Source organism: Dermacentor albipictus, chromosome 6 (assembly GCF_038994185.2).
Source record: "Dermacentor albipictus isolate Rhodes 1998 colony chromosome 6, USDA_Dalb.pri_finalv2, whole genome shotgun sequence".
In the NCBI taxonomy this organism is placed as follows: domain Eukaryota; kingdom Metazoa; phylum Arthropoda; class Arachnida; order Ixodida; family Ixodidae; genus Dermacentor; species Dermacentor albipictus.
Window position 1 is genome coordinate 123,541,230 of NC_091826.1, and position 14,104 is coordinate 123,555,333.

General features: G+C 43.7%; 1 protein-coding gene across 2 annotated transcripts in view; it reads right to left on the reverse strand.

The window, feature by feature from the left end:
- LOC135899471 (heat shock 70 kDa protein 14-like) overlaps nt 1-14,104 on the reverse strand; it is a 67,077-nt gene that overhangs the window by 50,738 nt on the left and 2,235 nt on the right. For both annotated transcript variants that reach the window (XM_065428744.1, XM_065428745.2), the window contains exons 2-4: nt 11,311-11,391; nt 4,751-4,879; nt 2,095-2,206 (exon numbers count right to left, since the gene is read on the reverse strand). In XM_065428744.1, coding sequence (XP_065284816.1) covers nt 2,095-2,206; nt 4,751-4,879; nt 11,311-11,391 — 322 coding nt within the window. The remainder of the gene's footprint in view (nt 1-2,094; nt 2,207-4,750; nt 4,880-11,310; nt 11,392-14,104) is intronic.

The following is a 14,104-nucleotide window of genomic DNA, read 5'->3' on the forward strand; positions in this document are numbered from 1 at the left end:
TTCAGATCTTTCCACGGCATGTAGTGATGTAATACTTTGCAGACACAATCGTTATCGCGCAATGTATGCTCTGCACTTGTCAGCTCAAAATGGCCAGACCTAATGAGGGGCCCTTTAACATGACACGAAAACTGAATGATGATCGTTATTCTGAAAAGTTTGGCATTCTGAAGTTTGTAGTACTGAAATATTTTTACATTTAAACCATAAGAAGTCAGCTGAGGATTTCCGAAAAGTTTGTTAGTGTGGTGTCCGTAGCAATGAGATTTCACAGTATTGCATCAGAAGTCAACATGCAGCTGTTGCCATCTAGTAGCGGCACGCAGAAGCATGCAGTGTGTGAAAATTCGCCGATGCACATGTGCAGCATCGGGACACCGAATCTGACTGCTTCTCCATTGGAAATTTCATTTTTTACGAATTCTGGGCTGCCAAGTTGGCGGTGTGGCCCTTACACAAGCCTATACAGTATGATGCTTTCACATTAAAAACAACCCTCCCAACGTTTCTTTCTTCCGGCACCGTCTCGGGTTTTCCAAACCCATGCTCCACATTGTCCACTTTCTGTGCTTTGTCATGTGCTAGCCTACTGTCCCGGCTGCCGTAAGGACAGAAATCTAAGAATCTGCATTTTTCTTAATATTAGTTCGTAGCACTCAGGCGTTGTTAAAATGAGACAGAAACTGAACAACGATCGTTCTGAAACGAAAAGTTCGGTGTGCTGAAGTCCGTAGTACTGAAATATTTTTACACTGGAACTATAAGCAGTCAGCAGGGAATTTTTGAAAACCTTGTTAATGTGGTTTTCGTAGCAACATGGTTTCACACTACACCAAAATTTAACCTTTTTTATTTAACGTATTTAACCTTTTACAACTTCCTGTCCATAGAAAAGTGTACTGAAGAAGGATGGAAAAGCGGGTGAGTTGGAACCTATCTATTCTTGGACAGCACACACAAATGAAACATGAGAAATAACACGGGACCAGCAATTGTCCAGCCTTCTTTCTTAAGTTTCATTTGTGTGTGAGCTGCCCGAGAATGAACACTATGTAGGTTGAAATTCAATATAATGAAATTTCCCTGCCACCATGAAAGAATACGAGACAATAAAATGTAAACTTCCGCGGAGCAGATGGCCTAATGGTTTAATTACAGGCGGCTGCTTGCGAATGGACATCTCAAATAATGCGCCGCATGATCGAGAATGACCATCGAAGTGGAGCTGTGTCATGTTCTGTATCATGTTCAAGTGTGATGAGATTCTATCGTGCCTCGCCGGATGCATGCTTTGGGTAAAAGTAAAAGCGTACGAGAGTGAACTGAGAAGAACGGTGGCTTGATGAGCACCGTCTTATCGTATGAGCGAGAGCAAACGTCGGGAGGGGAGCAAGCGCATGGTACCGTGATCAACGGCGCACATCAACTTTTCTAGCATGGCCATGGCTCTGCGCATAGCTGTCAGCATGGCTGAGCGCATACACGGCCTGTGCGCCCTGTTTTAGAGGTAATTTGCCACGTGTGCGAGCTGAGATGGTGTAGCAGTGTGCACTTTATTCCTACATGGTTAGTGCTGGAGGTTGCATAATCTCAAGTTTCGGAGACGGCATTGCAGCGAGAGGCAGATGAAGCATTCACTGTCCATTGCCAGAGCTTTTCGCGATAGCGTCGTCCCACTGTGAGGGCAAAGTGGATCCAAAAGCGTGGTGGGCTTAGCTTCGTACCACTGATGTGAAGATGCCGTTGACCCGACACGAAACTGCACCTTTTGTAGTGGACTTCCAAATTCAACAAAATTTTTTTTATCATTCGAATGAGCTTTTTCCAACTGCACAATCATTTGAAACATTTTTCTGGCCTCTTCCGTGCAAGAAAAACCTGTTGGTGTCTGTAGTTATTTGCCTAAAAGATCGAATTTCAAAATAATGAAATTTCAAAATAACGTGATTGCTTGATTTTACCGATTTCATTATATTGAGGTTTACCTGCATACAGATAAGCTATAGACTACTTACATTAATAGAAGGCTCGGCAAAATAGCATAGGGAGTATTTTTTGTGAATTTTTTTACAGAACTTAATCGCAAGCACTCACCATGCATCTTGCGAAAGAGGTAGAGCAGGACATCGTTGCGCGAGTGCCGAGTCCTGCGATCGTCGTCTGCGGAGGACACCTCATAGTGCACCTCGTCTCCCTCCGCCACGATCTGCAATAGCAGTGGCAAACACTTTAAGCTTTATTCTGAAAAGCATGTCAACCCAGCTGGGATACGAAACAACGGCATCAACTCCAAAGGAACATAACAAAATCTTTGCGGGATCAACAGATGCCGTACCTCCGCGTGAAGCCCCATTACTTAGTACTTTACTATCATGCATAACATTTCAGAAGCCACAGGAGTTGTTAGCAATGTGGTGCCAAAAGATCCCCAAGTTTATTTTTTCACTTGCTGGATCAATTTTAACAAGGACAGCATTTTTTTAATTGTTACCATTTGCATTTCTTTGATTCATGGGCGTTTAACTCCCTAGAGCAATATTGACGCCACGAAAGAGAACATAGTGAAGGGTTCTGAACTTAATGTGCACTAAAGTCTAAATACAGAAGTGTCTTTGCATTTCTTCACCATTGCAGTGCGACCGCTGTGGCTGGGGATAAAACCAGTGACCTAGTGACCACTAGCATGATGCCATGGCTACTCAGTTACTGTGCTGGGGGAACAGGACATCTACTTCACTTAGGGTAACTAATGCAGAAACTATGTTTTCCAAGATGCTACCATTAAAAGTTAAACAACGTAAGCTGCATTTTTTTCCGTATGGTAAACACGAAGCTATTTACCGCATTTACTCTCATGCTGCTCACACTCACACAACATTCGCACACCCAAGATTGGGCATCACAGATTAAAACTTTTTCCCCCTCAAGTAATAATCGCACCCTCGAAAAATGCTGAAACAGTGATGAAGCAGCCATTAGCGATGTCAGTAACGACACAGACTGTGACAAATCAGAGGTCAGCCCAGACTTAATTTATTTACTCAATTAGCAACTCTAGGTTCAGCTAGTGTATACAAATAAAGTGTATACAAAAAAATCGCAGAACCTGCAATCTTAATACAAAGGTAGGTAATATGTGGTGCTTACAGTGGCTGGGGCGAGAACAATTTTAACAACCTTTCTATTTTTCTAGTTAGCACCCAGAACGTTCTCTCAGCAATATCTCCCTGCGTACCTAATTACTGCACCCTCCCATCTTCAAATCAATTTTCCGATAAATAAGAGAAGTGCGGACACTGCGTAAATAGGGTAACTATAATAAATAAAGAAGAACCCTTATAGGTTAGGTTAGACTGCAATCGCATGTTTTCTACATCTACACTTCGCTTTATACTTGGCAGGCAACGTTCCATGAATAACTATGCATGTGTGCTACAATTACAGCAGCACCAAGGATCATACGAACTCAGAATGGTAAGTGTTATCCAGTAGGCTAACAAAATGCACGGATCGGAAGAACAAAGACAGCAAGAGAAATAAAGCAACAACCTATGCGACTAGTACAGTCATAGAAGTCCCACACAGTGCATTTCGTAGTGCAGTTATCTGCGACCACTTCTATGAAATAACTATTTCTGGATATAAAACTACATCAAATGACTTGTATCATTTGTGTACCTTCATGCTTCCAACGCGCAGCCCACCATGTCTTGGTCGCGAGTGCAAGCCAGGGTTTTCCCCCAGAAAACATTTAGTGGTGGACATTTTGCGATTGAGAGGGGGGTATGCAAGGGGAAGAGCACCTTCCATGTGATAATTACATCCTATATTGTGGAATAAAAGTATGAGACTTAAGGTTACATTAAGCTACTTGATGCATGTTTGACCTTTCTTCCATATGTGAAGCGCTTTTTTTTTTTTTTGTGAATGCGAGCATTCTCAAGAATTGGGCCTGGCTGTCCTTTACATTTGTTCTTATAAACAATATCCCACGAAACATGTGCACAACGTGAAATGCTGCATAAAAATGCGACAAGATCTTACAAGGGACCAGCTAAGGTTAGCCTGCCCACCATAAGTCAGCAAAATGAACAGAATTCACTTGGACTCACTCGCAACATGTATTGTTTTCTCTGAGCTCCCACACCAAAATTGTACTCGGCAGGGGTCGCTTAACGGGTTGGTCAGAGTCGGAGTGAGTTGAGTTATAAGCCTACTGGGCTGACCGACACTCAGGACTCTCAACCATGGACAAAACCACACTGAACAGGTCTTGACATTGAACCATGTTGCTTGGAGAACTTTTTCATCCTCGTCCACATCGCTAGAATATCACCGTCCGACTTCGTGTGTCCTCATCTTCCTTTTTCTTTCAACCTCTCCATGAAGGATGTTGATTGGCCATGCAGATCTGTTTCTACTACAGCCTTGTGCTACAGCAGCCCATTGTCTTCAGTGGGCTTTTGTTTGGGAGTTGATGTCGCTACTCCAGGTCATTGTCTTCGTCAGATGGTCAACACATACTGCACTCGCATGCTTCGTTCTTCACCTGTAGTTTGTTTTGAAAACAAAACTACAACCAAGTGTGCAACACAATTCATTGTAGTCACACATAATCAATGTCTAAAAACGCAGGCGCATACAGTCTTTCCAGAGTAGCAGTGCCTGCTATGCATGAAATGAAGTGCATTTAGGTAGGTCCACAATAGCTTCGCTCGAAAACCTAATCAAGAAGCAAATGAAAGCTGACCTTGCATGGGCTGTCACTTGCAATCCGTTCCACCTCCTCATGTGAAGTGGCAGCTAGCAGGCTTTTAAGGTTGCAGATGGTGCCACCTGGGTTGCGAGCCATCTCGCTTTTGGCGGCCAGTCCCACTGACTGCAAGAGGAAGGAGGGCGCACGCATGTGTGATGACAACAGGCTGAAACCGTGTCCAAACATGCTGGCTGACTAGCAAGTTAGCAATGCCCATGTATCAAACCACAGCATCCTGCAGCACACTCTCTCCTCTCCACAATCCACCTGTTGTCAGAAGCTCGGGATGGAACAAAACTGCGACGAAATCAGTAGGAGAATGGAATTGGGGCTACTTTATTTATTATTTGTTTATTTACCCTCAAGGCCAATGACATTACAGAGGGAAGTGAAAAAAAAAATACAATCATAAAGAGAACAACAAGATACAGCAAGTTACAATAACAATTTTAAGCAGGCATGGACTTAAACAATGGTGGTTAGTGCCTCGCAATACGTTTGTTATCAATGATTGAGGCAATGTCAGCAGGAAGGTGGTTCTACTCGATTGCTGTGTGCGGAAAAGATTTGGAAAATGTTTTTGTTTTACAAAATGAAATACCTGCCTTATGGTGATGATCAATGTGATGGGTCATATATTGCGGTGATAGAATAAATTTGTTGTGAAGAATGTTATGGTAGTATACGTTATGAAATAAATTCAAACGGCTAAGTCTTCTACACGTGGCTAGAGACGGAAGGGAAAGGCTGGCTTTCATGGCTGTTATGCTAGCAGTGAATTATAGTTAAAGAGAATGAAACGAGTCAAGTTATTCTAAGCAAGTTCCAGGGAAGTGATTAATTTTACATGCATAGGATCCCAGACAGAAGCAGCGTATTTAAGTTTTGGTCGTGCTAAGGTTTTGTAAAGCGTTAGCTTAACTGAAGAAAGAACAGTGGAAAAGTTGCGACTTAAGTATCCTAGCATACGGTTAGCATTGTTAATAATGTTTTCTGTGTGCACTGTCCGATTAAGATTACATTATATAAGAACACCTAAGCATCTATAAGATGTGACGGATTCTAGTGGAACACTGTTCAAAAGATAAAGAGGAGGACTGCTTGTGTTCCTGGCAACATGCATAATCTTAGATTTTGTTATGTTTAGTTCCATTCACCATATAGTTCAAATAGAATAGCTTCATTTCCATAGATGTCGCTCTACTTGTTAAGCAAAGCATTCTTTACTATTCCCACCCACATTGGAGATGCTGTCTTGCTGAGTAAACAGCTGGGGCCACTGGGTATGTGTAAGTAGGCATGTGACACAGAGTGTGTGCCCAAAGAGCACACTGAACCTGCCAGACCTCTCATCACATCGCAAGAGCAGTCTTCTTTGCCTTTTCCACAAGATCTTCTACTACAACCTGGCACTAAAATGACAATTAATTGTGTGCCTCCTTCCTGCATTTCTCCCAGCACCGACCACACACACAAAATTGTGGTGCCGCCGTGTTGTACAAGCTTGTATTTCGAGTCTCTTTTGCCTTGCACATGCATAGACTGAACCCACATTCCTGCACCCCTTGCTGCCATTCTGGACACATCAAGTTTTAAGACAGCCATTTATCATGCCAACTGGTAAGCCTAGCGCATTATTGTTCTGTTCCACCACTCCTTCCTATAGTGTATATAGGCCTTGAAAGTATAAATAAATAAATAAATAAACCAACCAACAAACAAGCATAGATAAAGAACTATGTGCCACTGGTTATGTGCCCAAACAGACAAGCAGAACAAGAGGCACAAAGGCTCATTTTTCTTGACACATGTGCTGCTTTTTACCACTGTGCCAAGCCAACAACCACACGAAGGACAAGAGCAGACTACGAACCACGTAAGGCATGAGTTCTTTTTTTTCTTTTTTAATGGAAGGAGCATGCACAGACAATACTGTTCAGGCATTTCTGCCAGATGGTCAGGAATGGTAAAATGCATGGTGACCTAGTGGGTAGAAGTGGAGAACTTTACAAGAAACTAAAAGAATTAACGACAACATGTAGCCGTTCCTGGAACAGGCACTGTCCTTTCAAAGCCTCAGAATTGAGAAGAATGAAATTATGCTGCTAATTCTTGCTGTCGAATAGAATGGGAATAGAATCGACAGCTCCACTTCACGGCAAGCCTGATTGCAATAGCAGTGTCCACACTGGTTGCTGGCCACTTGGGAGAGATCACGCAACCATCTCACTTTACAAACGTTCACTTACGCTCTGGTGATTCCCTGGCACTGTGCTTTCGTCAGTGGTCATCAGCATAGCAAAGTGGTAGAGTGGAAACTGAACATTTTCTACTCGGTGACATACAAGGTAAAGCGAACACTTGGAAATTGAGGTGCTTGCACAATACCACCCTTGTGCTCATTTCCTTTAGTGGTGAGCATACAGCAGTTCAAGAGGGAGAGTGTGTGTGAATCTAAGAAGACAAAGCAATGCCACCACAGACTTTGACGCAGTTTTGTTTGTGCGAGACATGAAAAATGCAAGCCTGTCAAGGAATCAGTTCAAAATACATGCTGATCAAATTTTTCGAATATGAATCCAATACAAATAAGGGGCATGCAATCGAATATGATATAGTAAAATGAAGGCGCACATATTTACAGCAGGAATAATTCTCTTGGTAAAATTAGGTACCACGCTTGTACTGACTAGTGAAAAGAAAGAAAGCTGACTATCAGGGATAACCATGACCAGTTTTAAACAACAGATCACTAATTGTTACTTAAAAAACTGCACAACTAGTCTCTCAAATTCTCTGGAGCCTGGTTCCCAAACAACCTTTCCAAGGAAAGAATGCCGTTCTAATTGAATGGATTAATTATAGTTGCACTGAGCTGGAATAAAATGACAAATGACAAGCTACAAGCAAAACCACAAGGCTGTCTTGTAGGCTTCCACTGTAAAACTGAAAGCAAGGTTTGCATTACCCCTTTTGTTTAGCAGACAAAACACAGTAACCAGATTATAGCAGTCAGTTGTAAAAATATTTGGTTACATATTATATTCGTAACTACCAAATTGTTAGTGTGTAATATGCTATTCATATTTAAAACCTCCAATATTGGCCACCACTACTATATTACACATAATAAGAAAGCACATCTTAAACATTCGTAGACGTAGTGAGGGCACAACACTTCAAGGAGCCCCACAACACTTTCTATCAAGGGCATCAAAAACACTGCACAAGAAATGACCTATTTCTTAAAATATTTAGCAACAAAAAATATTTGAAAGCATTCAGTTAGAAGCAGTGTTATTGTCATTCAAAGATGGCCCTTCATCCTCCCTGTGGTGCTTCTGCTCCTTCACCAGCTTGCACAATGGAGGCAATGCCTTAGCAGGGTGGTACCTGCAGCACTCTGCGCACTGGATGTCATAGCTTAAATTTGTGTTTGGGTGTTCCCGTAGGTACCACTACTTCCGGCCTTCGACAGGCTAAACTCATAGGGTGTTTCTCATTTTATGGTTGGTACGGAGCTTATATCCTGCAACTGCGAGCACTGTCGCTCTAGCTTTGGCACTTGGTGCGGCAAGTTCAAATTACTTCAAAGAAGTTAGGGTAACGTATTCTCCATAGTTGACGCGCACTGTGCCAGTGGCCGAGTGGGCTCGGTCGTGTTGTCAACGCAACGATGAACTTCATTTTGCATCAGCCACTAAAGTGCCTGGCTGCTGACAAAAAATAAATAAATGTGCCCATGCTTCAAGCAGCGAAATCATGCTGCTTGAAGCCCAGCTGCACGATGCTCTCTAACCAGGACTGTCAAAGCTGTGAGTCTAGCAGCAACCGGTGCAAGTGTACTTTTATCAATCTCAGCGCTTTTGCAGCCAACAGCTGCACAGCGACGATGTAGTCTTCCATTAATTTTAATCGAATGACTTGCAAAGCACGGTTTGCACAAATCATGAAACTGTGTACACGAAAAACGTCATGATCTTTCTGTGCATCTGCTTTCCTTCAAGTGAGCCTATGTGAGCACAAATTCTACAACATAGACAAAGACGCACCACTACGCGCCAACGCGTACTGCGGTAGCAGTCAGCAAAGCTTCAGCGACACCGCAATCTAGCATGTCACAGGAAGCGCCACAACTTCAGCAGATGACGACCGCCGATCACCAGAAGTACAAAAGTGAACCTTTATGTCAGTGCTTTGAGCACAGTGGCATTTCTTAATTTTTAAATACGTAAGGCATCGTGAATAGTGTTAGTAGTCAAGAAACTTTGGTGAGCCTTGATAAAGTTAACATTGCATGTGACGTTTTCGCCAACCTGGCCATCATACGAGGGCACCATGGCGACATCACGAGCACTTTCCATGGTGGGGGGTTAGAAGGAGCCGTAGGGAAAGCGTGCCCAATTGTTACAGCTAGATTATGTCTTTCCTGCTATATAGAATTGATTGATATTTGGCTGAGATGTTCAAAGAAGCACTGTTTCATGTTTAATACTAATTATTTACCATGGTAAAAGAGTGCTGCAGGGCCCCTTCAAAGGAACACTGACACGAAAATGTTGTCTAGGTTTTATGATTTTACTAGATAGCTCTCAACTGTGTCACTTCAGAGTGCCTACCGAGTGCTTTGTGGCTTCAGATGTGCACGAGGAGACTAGTATTCCCATAGCTGAAATCTGAGGTTGTGGTGTCACGATGCCAGACACCAAAGACATGCACACACACACTACCACTATGCTATGCTCGGCGGCGTAAAAGGGGAGAGTGGGTCCACCTGCATTTCCAAGAAAAGCACACAATTGGACGGGCCCATTTGGCAGCTCTTTGGAGACGCAGCCATTGTACAGCATTCAACCACTGCACCAGAATGACTGCCATGCTCTTGGGTTGTTTGCAATGTATTGTGACGACCACCTCCTGTTCTGATGGTGTGAACCACGTGTGAAGCTGTGTTGCGCTTGGCATGCGTTTTGAGATTGCTGCACTGGAAGTTAATGTTTCAGTTACCTAAATATGGTGCTCTCAAGAAAGTGAGGTTTCATATCATAATGAAGAAGTTGACAGCTACCCAATAAAGAGCAACGAAAGGCAGGATACAAAGCTTTCCTGTGAGCACAATTGTGCATTATAATTCTGGTTCCGTTCACCTCTCTCTGAATAAAGCATCACTATTATCATTATTGCAGCCTACACATGGTTGGTGTCTCTGCGTGGAGCGTGTAATTATAGCCGCATGGCAAACTAGCCCTGCAAGGTAGTTGGTACACATGGTTGCGTTGCTTCTCAGCCAACAAAATATCTACTTAAGCAATTCTAACACACATTCGACCCAGTGATGAAGGCAGCTGGACAGACAGGGTGCCCACTGTCTCCTCTGTTCCTGTCTAATGGTCTTTCTTTCTGTCTAATACTGTAGTAGTAACATACTAGAGATCAGCAACTCTAACATGGTACTGTCAATGAAAAGACAGATAGTGCTTGTGCAAACCACATTTTACTATGAAAGGGGTACTGACAATATTTTAAGCTATTCATTTTTCTTGCATTACATGAAGGCCCTGTAGCTGTAAACCCTAAAGAGAATAGAGACGAGCCTGAGAGTACCATAAACAATTGATTGTAATAGCCTGTGCACAGCCACGTTCGGTTTCATTGCTACTGTGTTGTGACGTCGTGACACAGCATGTGGTAACGTGGGTGGAGGACATCACAATGTGTTGACACTTTCTCTGACTTGTTTGGTTCTTCTTGGTGCTTAGCAAGGATTGACTTTTGGCTTTGTTGGTGTGACACCTCTGATATTGCTTATCATTTCTTTATTTCATTTGTTAAGCACAAGTAATTTCCCTATGTTGTCCTTGGTGTCAGTGTTTGTTGGCTTCTTATGATACCTCTGATATAGTATTTTAGCGCGGAAACATTTTCACATGTATACAGGAAGGGACACACAAGTGCCAGCTTTCAACAGAATGTTCATTGGAAGCCGGATAGTGATGTATATGATAGTGATCATATAAATAGTAATACGGCTTCTAATAAATGCGCTGTTAAAAGTTAGCGCTTGTGTGCTTCCCTGCCTGTGTCCGTGGGCAAAAGTTCTTGCACTAAAACACTATATCAAAGTTCTCTGTGCTATTAATCATTGTGACAGCCGATGTAGCAGCGTGCAGACAACCAAGAAGCAAGAGTCAAAATGTTGCTATGTCCTATCCTACGTCACCACGTACGGCGTCATGACATCACAACACAGTAGAAACGAAACTGGCTGTAGAAAAGGCATTATGTTAACTATTTAAGGTTGCTCTAAGGCTCAGCTTTTCGATTTGTTTACAGGTACCAAACCTTTATTTAAATCAACAAAAGGAAAATAAAAAATAAATTGTCAGCACCCCTTTGAAGCCATGAGGCTCTAAGCAGTAAGGATTTTCGCTGCTGCAGATGCTGTGCAAAGTTTGCAACACAAGTTCCACGGCACTTTCAGAAGAGGATCAGCCTACAAGCAAAGATAGAAGGTGTAACAATGTTCAGCACAGAGAGAAAATACATTAACCAACCTTCTCTCCATTTGAGAATGCAATAACTGCAGGGGTGACTCGATCACCAGAATCATTGGTGACAGCGTCCGTGTTGCCATCCTGCAATGGAAAGGGAACAACTTGTTAAAATATAACATGCCCACCTCAGATGATAAAAGCGAATTCAGTATCAGTTACCCCTTTGCCACTGAGCTTATTTCATTCATGATAAACTAATGCAGGGCTGTAGAAACGAAGTGGAGAACACAGGCACAGAACCACAGTTTGAGTGCCACTGTGGAGCAGTTTACATCTAACTGGTTGAAATTAAGTACTCGGAACACATTTGACTAGTTCTGAGCACTCGAAGGAGCTCTCACCATCGAGCTTGTAGTGCGACAAAGCTCTGACAGGATATTACGACCATGTGGCTTCTCTGATTGCTTTGGGAGCAGTTTAACTTTTGGCCCAGGCAGCTTGTCTCTGGTTCCAACACATACGACACTGCGTGTGCTTCAACAAATGAGACAGGACAGTTCGGTCATGGTTCCCTGCAACACCACCAAATGATGTTGCCCTCCGCACATCACCAATGGTGGGACACGCCAGCTGCGTCCACAGTATCCTGGAAGTTGTACAATCCCTATCAACTATGCATGCGCAGTATGTGCAAGGAGAGATAGAGGGTCTTTGGAGTCGACGCCAAGTGCATTTAATTGCAAAAGCAACAAAGCGAAGTGCACGCTCTGCCAACGCTACGTTTGAGTGCCTAGTGGCAGAGCACACCAACTTTGCACACAGTCTCCAGAGAAGCAGAGTTTGTTTGGTGCTCAAGATCGGGTACAAGAATGCCTAACCAGCACAACAGCTGGTGCTTAAAGGGACCCTGAAACGCTTTTGATGATTTTCTACAAACGTATTGAGTCGTTAGAGTAGGTCCTTCTGATCATTAATTGACACGTCTAAGTGCTCTGCGTAAAGCGTGTAATTTATTATAAGGTTATAAAAATGCACATCGCTGCCGATCACAGCGCACTGCTCGGCGGAATTTTAAGCCGCCCCTACCCATATGACCGAAATGACCCATATGACGTCAGTGGGGCAAGCTATCTGATTGGCTGACCAGGGCGCGTGATCGATAAATTTTCTAACTTTATGATAAACAAATGATCTTTGTAATAGTTGGAATGTTAGTTAATTTGTTTTTATAAAAAGAAAGTAGCATAAAGAGAATGCACAAGAACAATTTTTCAATACACTTAAGCACTTCCGGCACACAGCAAGTGTCGTCTGCTTGTGTTACAACGTACTCCATTTTGACCAGAGCTCCGCGGTCAGAGTTGGTGTCAGTCTTTTCGCAAGCACTATGATTCGACTTTGTTGCCTTGTGGGCTGCAAACATAGCGACTGGCAATATGTCAAGCTGCGACATCGTGTCCCTCTGCAAGGCAGCGTACGAGCGAACTGGCTGCTGCGCAGGATTTGCGCGTTTGTGGCCGTCACTTTACACCGGAAGATTACTAACGCAATAGCGTTTCGCGAGTCCCGTATTAGGGCAAACGTAAGCGCAATGGGACAGGATCTGGCTGCTTGACTGAGCCATAACGGGACGAGCCGAAATGAGCAGATGGGCAAATGTGAATGGTCTGCACGGTGCAGCTACCTGATGGCATAGAGCTCAACCATACACAGTAGCAGCAACGAAGCATTTCCTTCTTTGCTGCTGGTGCGTACTTTTCGCAGGAGTGTAATCATCAACACGTTGTTTTTATAAATGTTTAAAATGTTTTACACTTCGTTAGAGCAATATTAGCGCTTTGTTTGAATGGTTAAGCGCTGCGCCAACAAGTGTCTGGACCATGCAGACCGATCAGGCCGCTCACGTACAACTACGCCAAAGTTCTGTCATCAGCTTGAGTTTATGCCTCCAGTCATTTGCCGAAATGACCAGCTTGCCTGTGGTTAACGGAATACCAGACACGTTCGGAGCTACGACAGAATGCTCGCAACGCACGCTGCTTCGATAGCTCTCGCTTGGGGTCGACAGCCAAGCAGCTAGCGGAGAGGTTTCACGCGGGCGGGCTCCAAAACACCCGGAAGTGGACGATGTGACGTCGCATCGTGATGCAGGACCAGTGTAGGCGGAGCTTAGCCCCGCTCGCTCAGCAGACGAGTTGAGGAGGAAAAGCATGGCTGGGGAGGAGGGTTACTTATAATCGCTTGTAGCTCCATTAATACGTAACGCTTCACTTAAATTGTGGTGTGAATGTTCTACTTAAGCTGTACCCTACGCGTCTACAAAATTTGTCCGAACCGTTTCAGGGGCCCTTTAAACATTTCTGTTACACATTCGTAACCAACTAGTGATAATAATAATATTTGGGGTTTTACGTGCCAAAACCACTTTCTGATTATGAGGCACGCCGTAGTGGAGGACTCCGGAAATTTTGACCACCTGGGGTTCTTTAGCGTGCACCTAAATCTAAGCACACGGGTGTTTTCGCATTTCGCCCCCATCGAAATGCAGCCGCCGTGGCCGGGATTCGATCCCGCGACCTCGTGCTCAGCAGCCCAACACCTTAGCCACTGAGCAACCACGGCGGGTAACCAACTTGTGAGTTCTTGCACTCTGCCCTCATCAGGATGTGGCTGCCGTGGCTAGGAGTCCAGCCTGCAACCTTGCACTCAGCAGCAAAATGCCATGGCGACCGAGCCACCACGGCGCTATAGCCACATCAGGCTATGAGACATACTGAGTTGGAGGGCTGCGGATTTATTTTTTATGTGGAAATGGTTACTTTTTTTCACAGTTTTCAACCAAGTTTCTGTTTCC